Source organism: Centrocercus urophasianus, unplaced genomic scaffold, assembly GCF_019232065.1.
Source record: "Centrocercus urophasianus isolate 14NV4802_14NV808 unplaced genomic scaffold, USGS_Curo_1.0 seq_30, whole genome shotgun sequence".
Taxonomy (NCBI): Eukaryota; Metazoa; Chordata; class Aves; order Galliformes; family Phasianidae; genus Centrocercus; species Centrocercus urophasianus.
Window position 1 is genome coordinate 9747948 of NW_024884867.1, and position 19782 is coordinate 9767729.

The 19782-nt window shown below is 39.9% G+C and overlaps 1 protein-coding gene across 14 annotated transcripts in view; it reads left to right on the top strand.

The window, feature by feature from the left end:
• The window catches only part of LOC122165499 (splicing factor SWAP), a 52522-nt gene extending 33219 nt beyond the window's left edge, over positions 1–19303 (top strand). For 6 of the 14 annotated variants that reach the window (XM_042828501.1, XM_042828511.1, XM_042828512.1 and 3 more), the window contains 6 exons: positions 1286–1411; positions 2859–3029; positions 3771–3843; positions 6336–8666; positions 8948–16032; positions 17316–19303. In XM_042828501.1, coding sequence (XP_042684435.1) covers positions 1286–1411; positions 2859–3029; positions 3771–3843; positions 6336–6401 — 436 coding nt within the window. In that variant the 3' untranslated portion in view covers positions 6402–8666; positions 8948–16032; positions 17316–19303. The remainder of the gene's footprint in view (positions 1–1285; positions 1412–2858; positions 3030–3770; positions 3844–6335; positions 8667–8947; positions 16033–17315) is intronic. The other 8 variants (XM_042828503.1, XM_042828508.1, XM_042828506.1 and 5 more) reach the window with 8 other exon arrangements.
• Positions 19304–19782: the final 479 nt, after the last annotated feature.

Here is a 19782-nt window from a genome sequence, read left to right on the forward strand (position 1 = left end):
CTGTTGTTTTTTTTCCTTTTTTATTCCTTCTGAAAGGCCTGGTAAAGATCAGATTTCTAAGGGACTGAGCAGTTAATTTGCAACACTTAACTGCCATTGTGATTACTTATTCATTTTCAATCGATCCATTCTGTTGTAGGTATAAGAGAAATGGCTCAGGAACGTGTGTATATGCTAAATATACAGTTTTAAGTCTTCAGAAGATCAGTGATTTCACAAATTGCTTCTCTTTTGGTCACTGCAAGAGAATGAAAGAGAATGAGTGCTTGGTATACATGGAATGGTGTACCTGTAGTACATAGACAAACTTGAAAGCAAACAAATTATTAGAACTATATAGGTCAGTGGGATCAAAATTAACTGCAGCTACAAAGAATTGGGGGTACATCTTGGGTCTGGTGTTTTTTCTTTCTTTTTTTTTTTTTTTTCAAGCTGGAACCTTATCTTGTCCCCTTCTCAACCTTATCTCCCTTTCCCTTCCATCCTTCAGGACTTTTCTCATTCAATTTATTTGGTTATTAAAAAATACTCACTTTTTTTCATATCCACTTAATTGCAGATCATAGAAAAAAAAAGAGTTATGCTGTTAAGTTGATCTCTGATCTTAACTGGGCATGCATTCTTTATTTTCATCTTGGTCTTTTTCTAGGAAAAAATACTAAAAAAATAAAGTTGAAGTGCTAGTGCCAAACAATGCCAGTTGTGGGTAGTTGGTCACTTGCACAGGTGAAAATATTAGCTATATTAGGTTTATTCTGCAGCAGCGGGGATAAAATTTCCTGGACTTGTCAGTATTGGAGATGCATTGAAAACAAAAACTTGCATTTATCTCTATGATGCAGCAGTTCTGAAAACATACCATTAATCTGAGAAGACAAGGTCAAGCCTGGCAGTTCCAGGCTTCAGGCCAAATTGGACTTCTGTGTACCAGCATTAGTAAACTCTGTTGCCACAATAGGTGACTGCACTGAAGAGAAACATTCCCACCTACTAATACAAATACTGATGTTAGCACACAATACTGGAAAAAAGAAAGAAAAAAAGTTCTTTTTCCCCACTGTTGGGACTGAAAAGCATAACTACATCCTAAATGCGTGGGGTGGGTAAGAAATTCTTGTGCAACTGACAAGTCTTGGAGAATAGGTACCCCATGTTGGTATAAAATAAAAATATGAATGGTGATATGTTTGCTTTTGGTGACAGCACAATTCCACTGAAATAAAAATAGCAGTGCAAATAACATAAGTAACAAAAAGCAAACCTTTGGATGTTTTTTCCTGCTTAGGTCACGATCAAGGTCACCTAGGAGGAGAGCTCACACACCAGAAAGGCGGAGAGAGGAAAGGAGTGTTCCAACAGCTTATCGCATTAGTAATAGTCCTGGAAATAGTAGGAAACGTGCACGATCCAAGTAAGTACAGCTCATCCAAGTGAAGGTTATGTTCTGGAATCACAAGATACTTTAAATGTTGCCTGAAGTATTGCATAATCTCTACGTAAAATTCAAATGTTTTTGCTATGGGGCTCTGTTTTAATAAACAAATACGTCTGTGGAGGATAAAGAAAAACCAAGCACTGGTTCCTCTTAACCTGATTGTGAGTATGTTTGAACGCTGAATGTACAACTGATTTAGCAAGCATTAATACACTACTATCTACAGACTGTGAAACTTGAGATTTATTTGGAGTTTCAAATCTTCTTTGGCTCCCTACAGAGGTCATATGCTATGTTATTCTTACTGGTATTTGAAAGTTGCTTGGGTACTCACTGTATCTGCACAAGTAAGGGGAGAATCCAGCTTAGCAGATGGTATGCTTTACATTCAACAATTATGTTACTGGCTGAATAGAATGTGAAATATGAAACAAGTAATGTCTGTTTTGAGAGCACCTTGCATGCAGTCTCTCTGAACCTGCTACCATCGAGGTAATATAACCGCCGTTATTTCTGATCAACAGTTGCAAAATAAAAGCATCTGGAAAGTGTGTGCACAAAAGGCTTGAAATATTTTGTCTCTAAAGTCAATATGCAAATGAATTTTTAAAATTCATTATATGTGCAGCTAATGTGTATGCAAAATACAGTAATACCTTAAGGTTTCTAAACTGAGCATACAGAATTTTGTTGTCATCCATTAAGATTAGGCTTTAAGCTGTTTTTCTGTCTCTCTCGTGGAGTAGGAAGCAGCAATCACTTTCACCTGCGATTTTTAAAATATTTATATTGTTTCATAAGATAGTTTTCCATCTTTTGACAGCCCCCAGTGAATTGATTTGTATGAATGAGAACATCATCAGTATAGTTCAGCTGATTGTTTTTCATATTCATCAACTTGAGATAATTTTAAAAAGCAAGCAAACCAACTGTGGATTTGCATTTCAGATCTTTTTCTTATCTATAGTTCCATGGTTTGTTCATTTATGGGCTAAGAAATACAGGGAAATAGAAATGCTTCTGTTCCTCATTATATTCCAAGTGACTGATGTTGTTTGGAAAGGAACTTACTTCTAGCAAAGTTATTCTGCAAATTTTCAATTAAAGACTTTTCATTGTTACCCTTTAGAATATCAAATACTGTCTGTAATTCCTCTGTACCTGGGAAGTAGTATTCCATGTGGGCTCCTTAAATACTAGCAGTTGCTTATTGCAATTTATTAAAAAGAGCTTCTGATACAGCCAGAGAAATGCAGTGTTGGACTTAAAAGTATGATATGGAGGTACAACTGTAATGCATCCTCAGTGCATGTGCTCTATGGAAGAGGACTGCATAATCTTTTAGAAGTGTGAAAAGTGCCTTCCACTGAGCTAGTTTCATGCTGCTATAGATACCCTTCAATGGAGTATTTTCTCCTCACAGAAGTCCCCATGAGAAGAAGAAGAAGAGGAGGTCTAGATCACGAACTAAGTCCAGAGCTAGGTCTCCTTCACCTGCTGTGTCACCAGGCAAACCATCCACACACAAAAATTCTGTGCATTCAAATAGCGTCTCTCCTGTGGAGAGCAGGGAATCCAGCCAGGAACGCTCCAGGTAATAACGCTTTCTTATGCTGATGACTCTTGACTATGAATGTGTCTTTTGATATATTTTGGATGGTAAGAAGCTCTGTGTGCAAATACATACGTGTGCTTACTAAAGTAGAGAGCACTGGAAAAGCAGTGCTGCGTACATCAGTCTAACAATGACACTGTTGTCTGCTGGAGTTTTCACGTAATCCAGGATCAGATTTAAAAACCTGGAAAACACATAACACTTTCTGTGCTACACTTGCTATTTTAAATAGAAAATCCCTGTACAAATTTAATCTGTCAAAGGATTTTTCATGTTGCATTTGAGATGAAATAGGATCACTTATGTGTGGTAAACAGGTTCTGCTTCTTGTTCAAGTATACATCTTGACGTACTCCTACGATAACAGTTGTGTGGAATATCCCACAATGTAATTCTAAGTTTGTAATTCTCACTAAGTGGGATAACTCTTTGAAGTAAAAATTTTAACAGAATGGTTTGAATTTCAGGTCTCTGAGAAATTCACAGTTAGGTTATTTCCACAGAGTATTCTACAGTCCTGCTGATAATCCCTAGCCTGTTCAGATTTCTTTTAATCGGTTGTGTAGGAGTTAGTCTTGTGACCTTATCCTGCCTTCTGGTTGAATGATAGAACTTTTGACTAATGCATAAGATAGTTGTACAGTGGTGCTCCAAATTGTGGTGATGAGTGAAATTCATTTTGAAAACATATGCTGTTCTAATTCTGATTGTACTTTTTAGGGGAGTTTCTCAGGAAAAAGATGGCCAAATCTCTTCAGCAATTGTGTCTTCAGTGCAGAGTAAAATCACTCAGGTACAAATAGACAAATTAAACATGTTGCTTAATTATGTGTGTCCATCATAGGAAATTCATAATACTTTGTGCAGTTCTAGCTTTGCATACAGCATAGAGACATGTTTATTGTCAATCTGTTTGCTTATGAGAAAAGCAATTTTGTTGCTTATGTAGCAGCTCTCTTTTCAAGTTTAATTAAACCTTTAAAGATCAAGCCCTGTTCATCATGATGCAGCATACTGTTAAGATATGAAAGTCCACGTTATGCTAGAACAATACACCAACTGCAAGCAGCAGATATTACTGAGAGTCCGTCTTATCATGTAGTGATCTTAACAAGTTCTATGAAAGAATGAAGGAACGTCTTGGCAAGCAAAGTTTGTAGTGTTGTCAGTGGAGGAAAAATGTATCCTCTTACGCTTACTTTAGTTTGCATGCTTTGCATTGAGCAATATCTACAGCTCATTTGTGTTACCCTTGTTGCTGCTTATGCCTATGAACTTGTTGCTATATTCAAGCCTGCTGTGGCTCACAGCATAGCTTTCTACAACCGTATCAGGTATTTGTATCTATGTGGCATGCCGTAATTTAAATGCATTCACTATCCTTATCACAGTTTTAAGATATCTATTCTCTGTCAAAATAATACAGTTTCTTTTTTAAAAGCTACTGCCTGGTAAAAACTGTTCTAAAACTTTTAATTTTACTCATCCTCTTAGAAACTTCATGCGTTTTGAACTTCTTTCGATTCAGTATGCCAAGTGTAGAGGAGGAAAGCTCTTTATTATGCTCTGGGAAATTTACAATATAGAATCAGAATTGCTTTTTATATTCCCTTTTTTTTTTTTTTTTTTTTTTTTAATGAGTAGATTATCCTTTCAGTATCATTCCAAGATTTAGTTCCTCTAGAGAAATAGAAGTAATTGGAAATTAATACAAGTAGACTAATATCTTACATAAAATATGTCATTCATTTTGAAAAGAAACCATAAACAAGAATATGCAATCAAATAGGAAGTGCAGGCACTGGCAAAAGAAAATGGAATACTGACACCGTAGCACTTCATAAGCTACCAGAGAAATGCATGGAAATTCCTGGTAAGAGTAGAGACATTAAGTCTTAAAAGTACAGTAAATACCTTACCTTTTTAAAAACATACTTCTTTTAGACAAAGGTAAAGTTCATGAGTTTCTGGGATTAAATATTGTTTATGCCACAGGATTTGCTAGCTAGTATTCATCTGATTGCTCAAAGGAGCTGGAATGGGCTGCCCAGGGAGGTGGTGGAGTCACTGTCCCTGGAGGTGATCAAGAAGTGTGTAGATGTTGTACTGAGGTACATGGCCTAGTGGGAAATATTGGTGGTAGGTGGATGGTTGGACTGGATGACCTTAGAGGTCCTTTCCAACCTTGGTGATTCTATGATTCTGTGAAAGGGCAGCTCTAAGAGGAGCATATATCGCCAGCACTGCACATCGACTTGCAGTACAGTTTAAAATGCACCTTTCAGTAGCTTAGAAATGATATTAAAGTGCAGTTCTTACAGTTCTCAAAAAATAAGGAAGAAGAATTAGACTTCTGTGTATCTCCAAGATATTTCCTGGCATAATTTAGTTTGGCATGTTTTTATCTGTGAAGGTCCAAAGAAATTTTAATTTGCCTCATTATTAGAAAGATTTTTTTACTGCCAATCTGCTAGTTTACCCTGGTTTTAGTATCTATTCTCATTCACTTCCTTACATCTGCAAAGTGAAATAGTGATGCTGAATTTCTACAATCAAGTGTTTTGAGAGCTTCGGATGAAAAATGCTTTAAAAGTACCAAGGATTATTTACATTACATGTGTGAAGAACTGTGTTAATTAATCTGTAATTTATTACTGATAAACACTCTTTATTTTCTGCTCATGTTTTGCAACCCGATTATCAGATGTGTGTACGTGGAAAATTTCCTTTTGTAAGGCTGTTTCCACTGGATACTCAGACAAGATTGAGAAATGCTCTTGGGTTCGCAGTAGTCTTAATGTTTCTTTCACTGTTGTATGTAAAAATAGTGCTGCTGTGTAAATTTTGGGCTCAGCTTTACAAAAAGCTCTCTGTTAAAGAATTGTGTGTGCTTTCACCTTAATGAGCTCTTGCACTTTTTCTTTACCTTGATTGGTTAGTAGATTTATGTATTTATTACAGTTTTGAGGAAGATGCAATTTCTTTCTGTTTCAGATAAGATGATTTCTTTGTTTTGTTGTTTAGAAACGACTCCAGTTACTTAAGCACAGCACTTGGTAGCACTGCAGTGAAAACAGACTTACAAGAACAGTTGCTGTGATATGAACGTTCTCCAAATTATTTCACTTCCTTAGCCTGGAAACTGTTATTATCCAGTGATCATGAATTTCAGTATTTTACGTGATCAGAGTCCTTCATGCAGTTTTGTTTTTTTCTTTTTCTGTCACATGCTTTATCTTTGTTTAAAGCCCAAACAAGCCTGATCGTTTTTTCTCTTGTGTGCAGGATCTTATGGCCAAAGTGAGAGCAATGCTTGCAGCTTCCAAAAACATTCAAACTAGTGCCTCCTGAGACCTGTTGATCTGATCATCAAGAAATTATGTAAAAGAACAACGTTAAAACTGCCTCATCTCAAATGTACAGCTGAGCGTAGCTCACTTGGTTCACAACTCTCTAATATTACCAGAACTTGAGGAGCTAAAACCTATCTTTCTGTACAGAACTGTCTCCTTGAAATTTCATTAAATTTTTTCAGGCAGAATATCTTTGGGAAGTTTTTGGTTTTTGTATATTGATTTTTTTGACTAATTCTTCAGTAACATTTTATGATCAGCAGTCTATATGTGTATATTTGTAAATACTACGTTTCTGTGATAAAAGTATTACACAATAATAAAGGACAAAACATCTTTCATTAGCTCCAGAGTTTTTGTAGAGTCCTTAACTGTTTGAGGTTGACTTCTGTTACGTATTTCTTTTCTTTAATTCTTTCTGGTTTTGAAATAACAACTGTCTAGCTTCTTTAGGATGAAAAATAATTTTAATCTCACTTCAGGTACAGGATTATCTAAGAATGCTTGTTTATTTGGATGTTAGTAGTGGAGATTTCTGAACAGGGGGACATAATTACTATCTCTTATTTAGAGTGGTCTGTGATCTGATCTGTAATCAAATTGTAGTTACTATGACTTTGGTTCTAATTTTCACTAGTTTCTTATAGTTTAAGGGTTATATGCATAGTATCTATTACTAAAGATACTCTATTTTTAATGACTTAGCTTTCTAGTTGGCTCTTCAGTCAGCTGTTGGATAACCTGTTATTTATAAAACCAAAAGTCAATTATTTGGGGATCTTAGTGTAGAACGTTTAAAATTAATTTTCCTTCAAGTAGAGAGACCTTGCTTACACAAAGTGCAGCTACTATCAAATTGAGTTAATGGTTTGGCACTGAACTACTTGGCTCTACGAAGAAGCTGACAGCTGTTGAAATATACCTGCAGTGTCTTGGCTTTGATCACAATTTCACATCAGTTGTCACTTGTAGCTCTTCATATTGTAACATTTTGACACCACCAGTAATTTTGGAACATACACTTTCTCACTTGTTAACCTTCATGCATTAAGACAACTGAGACCATACTCCCATTTTTTTTTAATGGAACAACAAATTATAACATTAGAAGTAATGTTTTCCTGGATTTAAGGCAGTATCATCTTCTGTGAAGAAAACGCATTGCAAAGTCCCCTTTAATTAAATTTCTACTTAAATCAAGTTTACTGTATGCTTAACTTCTCCCATCCTTACCAAGTGACTAACTCCATGAAGCAAAGAAGTAGACCTGTGGATTGAGGTTAGTAAAGCATCATCTTCTTCACTAATTTTAATTTTGCCTCATGTTCTGAAAGCATTCAGTGCAGCATTACACTGTTCTAACATACTTGTTTTTGTTCCATAAGTTTATTTGACTATATGAAAAGTCATTGGAAATTCTCTGAAGGTGCAGCTCTTAAAAGTTGGAACTTCAGACTTTGTTTCTTCTGTTGATGATTTCACTGTGAGCATGATCTGAATATTTCATTTTGGTTATAGATGTGCTCTGTCAGCACTGAAAGAGTATTTCTTGTAAGGGGAAAGATGCTGTTGAAGCAGTTTGGAAGCTAATACCTGCCTACCGGCTGAATAGCTTTCTGTCTTTCTGATGGTCAGCTGGTGTGGTATTTTGTCTGTTATTCTGTTTGTTCTATCAGAGGATTCCTGATAATTCTTGATGTAAAGTGTCTTTGATTTCACCTTAATATTCCCTGCTCTGGATTACACGGGAGGTGAGTGTAGATGGAGAAATACCCAACTGGATTTTATGCCATCTTAAAGCAAATTCCTGACTGTTTATAACAAATCCACTTCAACTTTCCAGTGAATTAGAAACTTCTGTGCTATTAACACCTTTAATTTGAATGAAGATGATAATCTCATGGCAACCATTAATCCTGATCATTTAGCATGATAAACATAACAAAAAGCTCTGCCAGGCCAATTTAAAAGCTGTGCTAATCTGCCATTTTTGGATTGCTGCCATACTCTCCTCTGGAGATCTACTGTGTCTTTTTTTTTTCTGGTACAGACAAAACGGCCACAAATGTAGATGGATGCTGATGCAGACTTATTTTTAAGACTGAATACTAAACTGTTAATCTCTGAACAGAAAATGTGATGATTTCTTGATGGTACTTGACAGTATTATAAATACTATTGGTGATAAAGTGAGGAACATCCCAGCATGCAAGACTGGAGAGGGACAGATGCTGACTTCCCCAGGCAACACAATGAGTGGCAGGTGTGATACATTTCTTCACTGAAACTGGCACAGTTTAAGGATACAAGCATTCTCTTGTCCAGCATTTTTAAAAATATATTCTAAGGATGTGTTCTTCCAGGGAGAAGTCTTGTGTATGCTCATATTTCATCCTTAAAAAGCAGCCTTCAGGTTTTCTTGTTAAAATGCAATCCTAGGATGTCTGTGCAGCTTTATTTATTAGAAGGTGGTAGCCTTGGTGACTGTGGGAATGTCTCTTAAGCCCTCATTTGTATAACAGCTTTTTTTTTTTTTTCTTACAGATATGGCAAAGCTTGAAGAAAACTAACCTTTAACTGCGATTAAGAAACAGGACAGAGGGTTTGGCTTTACCAGGAAGGAAAAAGTAACGGCTGTTCCTTCTTTCTGAAGCTTTAATGTTTTAATTCATTTTCCAAGGATGACTGCTGAAAAGATAAGTATTTTTCTAGCCTGAGTAAGCTTAAAAGATATTTCAGCATTAAGCTATTGAAATAATCAGAATTGCAATGTCCACAGGTCTCTGAGTGCCCTACCTTGTGCATAATGGTTATGAATCACCAAGTGCAATGATTAACAGACTTTTATCAAAATCACATGTTGCATTTAAAGAAAGGTTGGGAAGTGGGAGAAGCCTGTGTTACAGCAGCATTACAGTCCATTTACAGCAAGCTGCATATGTTGCAAGAGGGGTTAGAAACCTGTAGCAACTCGTCTGCACCTAGAAACCTTCTCCCAGTGGATTATCAACATAGTGAACAGGCAGCTATTAAGAGGTGCAGAATCACCAGAGGGAAGCCTCTTAATTCCCTTGGTTTGTTATGGTGGGGAAGATATGTGACATGTAAGTCTGATATAATAATGACATACAGAGGAATAAAAGTTCTTTATAGATGCTCCAATCTATTGTTTTGTTTTATATTTCCAGAACAAAGCATTTCATGTATTTGCATAATAAGAAGCCACCAGTTTACTCTGTTGAATCATGAATAGTGAAGGTGTTTAAGTTTGTAGGTTAATGGTTTTCTCAGCAAAGAATAGATGATCATTATTCTTTTGTGCAGGCCCCTTATCTGTTTGCATTCATACTGTTCCTGTGAGCAGTGCTGCAATCTATCAGTGGGAATATATTTCTATTTCATTTGTGTTCCCCCTGTCAGGGCCCTGAATGTAGTAATAGACCTTAATGGCTCAGCATGGTCCATTCACCCACATCCTCTGACCAGAGGCTCTATTTCAGCTCAGCCCTGGCCTTTCAGTTCCTGCTACACAGGCTGTGGGTACATCCATTTTCCCAGTCATGCCTGTGCAAGGCAATGGATCTTGTTGCTGTGGTCCTCTGCTCTGGTCTAATTCTCTGGCTGCTGTCCTCTTCATCCATGCAGATGGTTAGTACCTATCTGCACACAGTTGTGAGCACTCTGCTCCAGCTCACCCTGCTTTGAGCTGAGGGCTCGGGTGAAATGATTTCCAGATATCTCTTCCAACCTCAGCTGTTCTGTGATTCTCTTCTAGCAATCAAAGACTGGCTATCTTAATCAGGATTGAAATGACTGCCTTGCCCTGCAGTCTGTCTGTTTCAAGGGAAGCTGTCCTGTGTGTCTTTGTAATAGCTTTACAGAGGAATATTAACTCCAAAGGTGAATGATCTCTGTCTTACTACAATAGGCAATAGAGATTGTCTCAGTGGCTGAAAAAAAGCCAGTATACTAAAGCAGCCTTCATTGAACTCCCTTCCCTTCAAAAAAGGATACTTTTTAAAAATGATAATATGCTATGTAATCTGAGAGTTCTAATAGCAGGATATTGGCACATTCTTAGAATGTGATCCAATTAAAATGTTCTGTGAACCCGCACATCTCATTGCCAAAAACTTCCTATGCTTTAAGTCTTCATACATCATGTAGCTATTTGTCCTCAACTGCATCCTCTGTTCATGCTTCTTGAATAGCTGTAAGCTTATCTGATGGCTTTTAATCAGGAAATGGCAGAAATTGACAGCCTCAAGCTGTCACTGCACACAAAGGCATCATGAGGCATGTATCTATTAATCCTGTGAAGGGAGCCTGTTCAAGTCCTGCTGCTCATAATCTCCTGTTGGAACCAATATTGGCTAATGACTTCAGTGGTATCACACTTGGCAAAAATTAAACACATATTTTATCCTATCCTAAAGCTATTTCTATTTTCAGGCATCATAGATAAGGATGCAAAATGGACGAGTATTGATATTCCATGTTGAATTTAAGACAATACTGTAAAAAGAGTGAGCAGTGCTGGCAGATCTGATGGCATTTGTCTGGTGATGTTTAGCTGGCAAAGAGGTATCAGTTCTGACAACCTAATGATTCTAATGGCCTTATAATGGTTTTTTGAGAACCTGTTGTTCTATTGTGACAGTGACAATTTCCTGAGTATTAAGTCCTATGCCAAAGAACCTGAAGAGTAAGGCAGCAGGCAGTATGCATGCGGTCAGCTGCTTGCTGTACAGAATGGTCGAGCTACTGACCTTCAGAATCACTTGCTGCTGCTTTTTGACAATCCTCCAAGGCCGGAGTAGAAGTTATGATTTAAGAAAGTTAGGAATATGTTTGGGAGTAGGACTCTGCATTTTGCAAACCTGGTTGACAATGTCCAGTCCTCACATGCTTATAAACGTGGGTTTTTTTTCCCCCTTTCGCCTGTTTTCCATTTGCCTAGCGATGCATTTGGATCAGCTTCATCCTGGGCTTCCTGAAAGTGCCTGTCTCATGCTGGAAGGAATGACATTTTTCTGGTCATCAGGCCAAATGTGTTGATGACCCCAAAGCAGCAGTGGCATGCCACATGTCTGTGTTTCTGACAAACACCTTAAACCTATTCCAACTCTGAACTTCACAACCCATTCAAGCCTCATTTTTCTGAGGCCTCATCATCTTAATACTGGAATTTTCAAGACCAAACTTCTTCTCCTTTTATCCCTTCACTGGTAATGAGTTTTACGCCTTAATAAAAGATACAACAAAGTACAATCTAGCTGCAATTTCTTTTAAGTCACTATGGAGTCACTGATTTCATTGTGGCATTGTCAGCAGTACAAAAGCAGCTTCTCAGCCATCTTCTGTAAATTAAGTATTACCTTAAGAACAGGTAATAGAAAGCTGTTTCTTATACGGTTACTTTTTCTATCCAAATCAAATAGTTTGAGTTCAGCTGAACTCTTGCTTGCTCTGTTAGAAAAAGCTTTCAGTACCATTTCCATTGCCTAGACAGAAATTTGCAGTGAGGAGGTTTTGTAGAACCTCCCTGAAAACGTGTGATCTTTGTAGAATGGGCTGCTTGTAAAAAGCCTTCCAAATCCTGCCTTTGTTCATACTGCACAGGCCTGGGCTGTGAATGATCTGCCAGTAAATAAAAATGGCATGCCGATCTCTTGCTTTTCCCCACCTTCTCAGACGGGTATTTTAGTTCTGACTGCATAGCTGAGCAATCTGAAAAGCATTCCGGATGAGCAGCACGTCGACTTATGCCATGTTATGGAAAGAGGCTGCTGTTTGCTGGTGGGCAGCGTAATTTGAGTCACGTGTGTGGGTTTATTAGGCATGGCTTCAGATAACACTGTGAAAAGAGGGAATTATTCCCTATTTTACAGCCCAAGTGGTATAAAAATAACTTAAAAAGAGCTGGTGGTGGCTGGGCCTCTGGCTGCCATGGGGCTAAGAGGAAGGGATGCATGCATGGCTGTGCTGCACTGTGTGGGGTCTCACCTTCTGCTGGTTCCCACAGTGCTAAGCTCTTACATGGCTGGTAGAACTCAGGGCCATTTGAGAAACCATTGCTGATAACCAAAAGGTTCAGGAGATTTTAATACATTTAAGAGGGGAGGAAGGGATAAGAGCTAAATCTTGAAATACCTAAGAGCTTGGTTCAACTGTGTGGCTGTAACTGCAGCTATCAGAAAACCTGCCTTTATGAGGAAAATGAAATGCTGTTGCTGCGATGTAAAAATGTTCCTTTCCAAAAATTCAGCAGTCTGCAAATGGAAGTCAGGCCAATGAACAACAAATCAGATAAAATGGATTTTATTCTGCCAACTGTTGATGTAATGAAATAATGAGGAAAAATGCTGTAAACAGTGCTTGTATTAAAACACTGCATCTTCAAATCTAACTTTTCTTTTAATTGGACTGTCAGGATGGTGAGACCTCACAGTGCTTACAGGAACCCATGAAAACTCAAAAGGGACAAAAGAAATACAGTAAAGCAGCTAATTTCTAGCACAGTGCTGGTCTGTCTGTCCCTTTCTCCCTATCAATATAGATCATAACAGACTGATTCCTCACTGCAAAACGTTCTTTGTTACCAGTGGGTCTGAAGCTGATGGAATGCTGCACTGAGTGGGAAGTGGGGAGGTAGCTGCTGCCAGCACAGAAAGCAATCAGCTTTTCCTTTTGAGTAGAGCTGATAAAATGTTCACCCTCACCAAAGGGATGGAAAAATCTCTCAGCTGTCTTGTGGGAAACAGAGCACTTTGTGTGAGGCTTGTGTGTGAGGCCTTGGGCATAAAAGAGTTAAGGATATCTGCAGGAAATATTCTTGAGAGGTTGCATTATAGCTTCAGTTTTAGTTTATTACAATTTCTATGTATACACAATTTAGCTTAGCACTGTGATTGTTATTAGCTGCTGCCTTTGGTTGTCAAGATTCCTGCAAACATGTGGCCATTTAACTAATTAAAGTTGGGCCAACTGCACAGCATCAGGCTGTGGACTCTCCTGCTAATTGCACTGAGCTTTCTACCTGTTAATTTATTAAGATAAATATTTTCAGAAGGCTTTGATAATTAATAGCTATTTGTGAATTGTACCTCTCACCTGTCACTATCCTCTTAGCTTACGTGTTCCCAAAACAGGAGATTGGAGCATTATTCCCTGCAACATCCTAACAACATGACAAGCAGATCTGAGAGAGAAAATGAATCTGGAAATTGGAACTGTCTAAAAGTAGGGCAGGACTGGGTGTGGGCAGAGCATCAGGTTGGTGGGAGTGTGCTCTGATCCCAGCTCTGCTGCTGCCTACTGGTGTGATTTCATTCTGATCATATTAGGCTTCTACGGCCCAATTCGACATCAGAAAAATTAAGATCATTGGTTGTTTGCTTTGCTCAAGTGACACGTAACCTGGGTTGAAGGGTACTGTGCTGATGGGGAGACCTTTCATTGTAGCCCCGAGGTGACAAGAAGGAGAAGCTCAGGCTGAGCCCTGCAGGGAGTGCAGAGGTGACACTGCATGATTGGAGGCTGCTGCTCAAAGAAATGTACTTCGTACATTTGTTGTATGTACCGTGTAACAAGACTAAAATCTTCTGGAGGCCACACTGTAATGGCAGCAGTAACTACAGGGAGATGTCTGCGCCTCTGTTCTACAGGTGTGATGCTCTGACTCCATGCATGCACCCGTACTTGATGTGAAATTCATTTCCAATGGTGTGGAGATGGATTGAGGGTTATGAGTACCAGAGATGTTCTACAGGACCTCTACCTTTTTTTTAACTGCATCCTCTTCCACCTTTGCTAGAGCCTGCAGTTTCAGTTGCACGGCAACATTAAAATTGACTTTGGAATTAATTTTAAATAGATTAAATACTTGTGTCTTAGAATCTCACAGCAAATGCCCATAATCTGGCATAGCAATTTTCTTTGATTTACGTCTTAAATATCTTCATGTAGATAAGAGGTGTTTTGTACCCATTTTTTAAAAAGTGGCTCAGTGATGAGTTATGAAGAAACTTTTCTTGCCTGGCTTCTGCCACGTGTTTTTTTTCTTCTTTCCAGCAGCAGCAGAACTGAAGACTTACATGACTGATGGATTCATTCAGGGCATCTCGGAGGTAGGTAGGAAAAATAACTGTTGACTTAATGGATGATGGTGGTTGATGTGAACCTAAAAGATTAATGCATAGCTAAAAATGACATCTCAGATCTTGAAACATGTAGTTTTCTGGGCTGTAAATATTCTCTATTTAATACCAAAACGTAAAGTTGAACCTTAGTAATAATTCTTTCTTCAGCAGTGATCTGTCTGTGCTGAGATATTTTTATAATGCTAGCCATTGATCTTCTCAAGAGCTGCTGTGTTTGAAATAATTATTTCAGAGAAACATTGAAAAAGAAGCAGGATCATCTTTGCATGAGATTTTTTTTTCATCTCTTAAATATATTCACTGTAGAAATACCTCCCTCAGAAGAGGTGAAGATCATTCCAGCATCCTAGGCTGCTTTTTTCCTGCTCCATCTGCCAGAAGTTTTGCAGCTGGCACAATTTGTTTATTCTGTTCAATCTGTGCTCTCTTAAACCAGCAATGAACTTGATGATCAGTGTGCTGGGTTCTTAGCGTGCAGTTTTCTTTCCACTCTGAGCTACTCATTGACTATTACCACACATCACAGTAGCTTTTCCAGTGCTTTCTCCTGCAAGGCAGAGTGGAAGCAGTAGCAGATGGATTGAGTGATGGGGTCTCTGCCTTCTTGGTAGGTACCTGGTGAGTGGAGCTGAAATCTGGCACTTTGTTCTGTTATTGCTGTCAGCAGAGTCCCCAGCTGCAGTGCAGCAATGAGAGTAGCGACAGTCTGCTTTTGCAGACATGAAAGTTGTGAGGAGCCTGTTAGCTACCAGAAGGCCAGTCTTGGGAAGTACTAGTCCTAAGATCTGGAGGGTAAGACCAGGGAAACAGCACCGTGTTTGAGGCAGCTGTTGAGCAAGGAATATGAGTCACACAGCTCTGCTCCTGGCTCCGTTGTTTGGCTTCTGTTGATCAAACAGCCCTGGCAATGGGCTAGTCCTGTTACCTCCCTTAAGGGAAAATCCTGCGCTTAACAAAATGCCTTGGAGCATCTGAGTGAAGTCAAAAAGAGACTGAGAGGAGGGAAAAATTTTCAACAGGACAGCTGGAGAACGTGGATGGGGATGTAGGGATAGGGAGGAGCTACAGGAGCAGCGGGATTGGGCAGGAACAGGGAAAAGTGAGCAGTCAAAGTGTGAACAGATACAAACAAGGAAGCAGGCATTTATGACGATTTCCATCACGAATTATACCATTAGTACAGTCTTCACAAACATACTGCCTCCCTCTTCCTATTCTCCTGAAAATTATTGCCTCCCAACAAAGCCCCAGCCCTCCAAATGCTCCTGATACATAATTCATGTACATGCAGGACTGTCATTTTTTTTCCCTTGCAGATCTTCCCAGAGCACTCAGGAGAGACCCATTTATCAGATCCAAAGCAAAGCTTTGTTTTCCTCTCTCCTCCCAGACAAAACCCTCACGCCCAGTGCCAGCACTCGCAGCAGCTTGTGTGTGTGTGCGTGCTCAGGACCCTGGCAGCTCTTGGTGAGTGACAACCTGCTGTCGTCGTCATCTGCACACGTGTGCAATGTTAATGACTGCTCTGATGACCTTCACGTTTTCTTTCAATGTGTCTCGGTAGAATTGAAGCGATACACAATTTTCCACAAGAAATTACAGGCGAGTGGCTTAATGGAGAAATCCACCCACTCCTTTCCACTACCCTGTACAAATATTTCTAGAGCTGCTGGTGAATTTGTGTACACTAACAAACTGAGAGCAGCTTTCTAGGTGTGGGAGCCCAGCCCAAGCCCTTGAGATTGATCCTAGGAATCAGTGCTTTTTGTGGAAAACGGGTAGTGTGCTTTATTCCCCACCCAGCTCTCATCTCTTTTACACCCCTGCCCTCCACCACTACAGGAGGAGTGTTATGTTCAAAGCAATTTTCATTAGGGCTGTTTTACCCGTGCCCTTTTTACATTCTGGCTTTGTTTTGTACACAGCACAGAAGAACAAAGAGGTTCCTTTAAGTAATTATATTCTTCCTCTGCTAAATATAGATTAGTTTTTTTTGTTTTTTTTTTCTGATGGTTATTAAAAAAAATCTTGCTAATTTACACTGCTAATGACAGATTTACTGGCATTCATGCAACTCTTACTGTCAATATAGTTTCTGAAAAATGGCTGCATGTGTGTTATTTCAGAAGCCAGTGCTTCTGAGCTGAATTTACAGCTGGTGGGTGCCATTCTGCTGCCTTCCTGGCATCTCTCAGCTTCCAGTTACAGACCCAAGTGCTCCTAGGGTGGTTGCTACAGAACCTGGAGGGATTCAGGAAGTCTGCATTTAGTTCTGAGATTTGACCCTAATAAATTCCCTGAGTAACTTGCAGCAAAGCAGCCTGTTGGCTCAGTTCTTTCGTAAATAGGCACGTAGTTAATAGGGCCTCTTGTCCCATGGTCACAGCTCCAAAGGAAAATGGTGGTTGGCCCTGGCCAGCAGCGAGACATTGCCACAGCCATCACTGAACTAATGTTTGAAGCTTCTCTACAAAGCAAGTTTCCATGATCTGAAGTGGGTTTTTCCTTTCTTTCCGCACCCACAAAGACACATCAAATGGTTCTTCATTATTTAAATCCTTCTTTTCAAGAGGAATTAACAACTGGGCAGGATGCTGGCTGTTGAGCAATGTGTGGTGTTTCCAGTTTTAAATCCCACATAATTAGCTAAGTGTACCGGAGGAAACCCTAATTTGCATAAGATTGCTAAATAATCGCTACATTCTTTTAAAATTACTTAGATTGGAGCATTTTCTCTTCTGTCTTTGCAGAATAGAAGTGGTGGAGACCTGGCTGTAGCTGAGGACAAGGACCCTGGGGACGGGTGAAACGGGACCTTTCTGCTGCTGGGGCACTTCCTCTCACCTCAGCACACCAACAATTTCTGCACAGGAGGGCAGGGAGCTGGGGAAGCACTGGAGAGTTTCAGATCATATAATTGACTTTTTTCCTCTTCCCTCCCCCAGCGCGCTGAAACACCTGTAAAGGAGCCATGCCTTCTTCTAAAAATAAGCAAAAGAAGCAGTCTCTAACACCCAATTATCTCAGGCTGGGAGAAACAGATGTGATTAAGGTTTTAAGGCAGCCTTCAAACGGGCATCTGAAAATATGTCCAAACTGCAAACGACAGCAGATGTACGGTGGAAGGGAATGTGGATGGCAGTCAGTGACTTGAGAAGTGCACAGGATAATAAAAGAGGTGTTAACAGATGGGAGATTAAAAAAAAAAAGAAGAAAAGAAAAGAAAAAAGAAATGAAAGAAAGAAAGAAAAAGAAGGATGTGGGAAGAGCAAAGCCCGTGAAGTAACTGTTGATAGAAGAGGAGAAGTGGGAAAATGTGCTTGGGTGGATATGTCTGGAGGAGGGGTCTGAGGCCACCAGATCTTGTCCAGAAGAATTAGCATTTTCCTTCTCTTGGGAACTGAGTGGCTGAAAAGCTCTGGTCTGGGGAATATTTTTTCCAGGTGTGTTTCTGTATTCCTGTGCCATGCTGTCATAGAGTCGGTCCCATACTGCCTGGCACCAGCCGTGTCTGTCCCATGGACTGAGTGCTGTGCTGGCCTGCATGTCATGAAATGTACTCAATTCTCAAGCCCTGTCTAATTCCACGAGCAGACAGCTAATCCAGATAATCCTTTTTTTTTGTACCCCCTCCCTGCCCCTAGAAATGACACTGCTGTTTTGGTGCCAGGTTTAAAGCCTTCTCCAAATGACTCCCAGGTACAGGGAGGCTGAACAGTCTGAAAGACAAAATAAGTTCCCGTCCTGATGCTTGTTGCGACCTAACTTACCCAACACATTCATGATTGCTGCCAACAACCAGAACAGCTCAAGTGTCTTTTTATGACACTTGCTTTTCTTGCAGAGGAGATGACATCTGGCTCTTCTCTCGGTAACAAAACCCTCATGACAGCTCGAAGGACTTGCTGAAATTGCCAATGTCCTCTCACCATGCACCAGGAGCCAGGTGAGGCTGCGGGGAAGGGAGTTGCTGCTCTCCACCGACACTCATCCCGAAGTGAACAGTGAGCCCCAGAGATAATAGTGAAGTCAGCAGCTCCTTTTCTGCAAAAAATATTTCACAGTCGGACCATCCAGGATTTGTTTTTTTGCATCGCCAGCCTTCAGATGTGCAGGAAAAGTGATGTTTGCAGAGGACTTTGCTGCTTGTGCCAGCAATCAGAGCCGAATTAAAGGACTTGACGCTGAGAGGGGATGAGGACACTGAGTCAACGTGCAATCTAATCCGATATGTCAAAGAGAAAGAGGGGCTTTTGTGCTGGTTAATGGACTGTCCTTTGGAGATGCAGCACTTGCCTCCGGGAATGACGCACGCACCGGCCAGGCTGGAGTGCTCAGAAGGAATTAGGCTGTATAATTTCAGGTTGCCTTTGACTCGAAGAAAGTTTTTAGAGATTCATTCCTTATTTATTGACGTGTTTGCTTTTGCTGCAGAGAAAGAAAAGGAAAAGTCCTGTGAGATGAAAAAAATAACAAAACACTTTCCATCTTACTTATAAAAAGCGCCTCAGGATTTTTTACGAAGTCCCAGTTACAAATTGCCTGCAAAGTTAATTGGAGGACTGGACAAAAAGCATGGTTTTTTTTTTCTTTACATGAATTCTTGCCCTTGCTTTGCCTAAGTGCACTCTGTGCTCATGATATTGAATGTGACCATGTGCAGAATAAAAGATGATTGCTTCTGGAAAGTTCTTTTTCTTTAAAAAGGCAATAAAAAGCATCCTCAAGTTGCTCAAAATAATTCTTGCCTTGTATGTCCTCGGCTTAAGGCTGACAGTGGCTCAGAGGTACAAAAGAGACGAAGCAGCCCTCTTTCACAGAGCCAACCTGAGCAGTAAGCATAGCGAGCTTTCACTGTGCCTTCATGCAGCTGTGGCTGGAAACCACTGATATGTGGGGCTTTGTACCTGAGACCCATTCTGAGTCAGTGCTGGCATCCCCAGTGCCCTGCAGTGCATCTCGTGCCCACTGCGGCTGCAGCTTCCTTCCCACTGCTGTCAGTGCAGCCATTAAGCCCTCTGCATAGAGCCCACCTTTTGGTTTTGGCTCCCGCAGCAGTGGAAGAAGCAATGATCCGTGCTGAGAACAAACAGGAGCTAACAGGCTTCAACACGCTTTGCTGCACGGGAGTTACAGCAGCACAGCAGCTGTTATCATTCATTTAGGGGCACGGAGGCTGGCTCGTTGGAAATAAGCTACAAAGGTGAAATCTGCTCC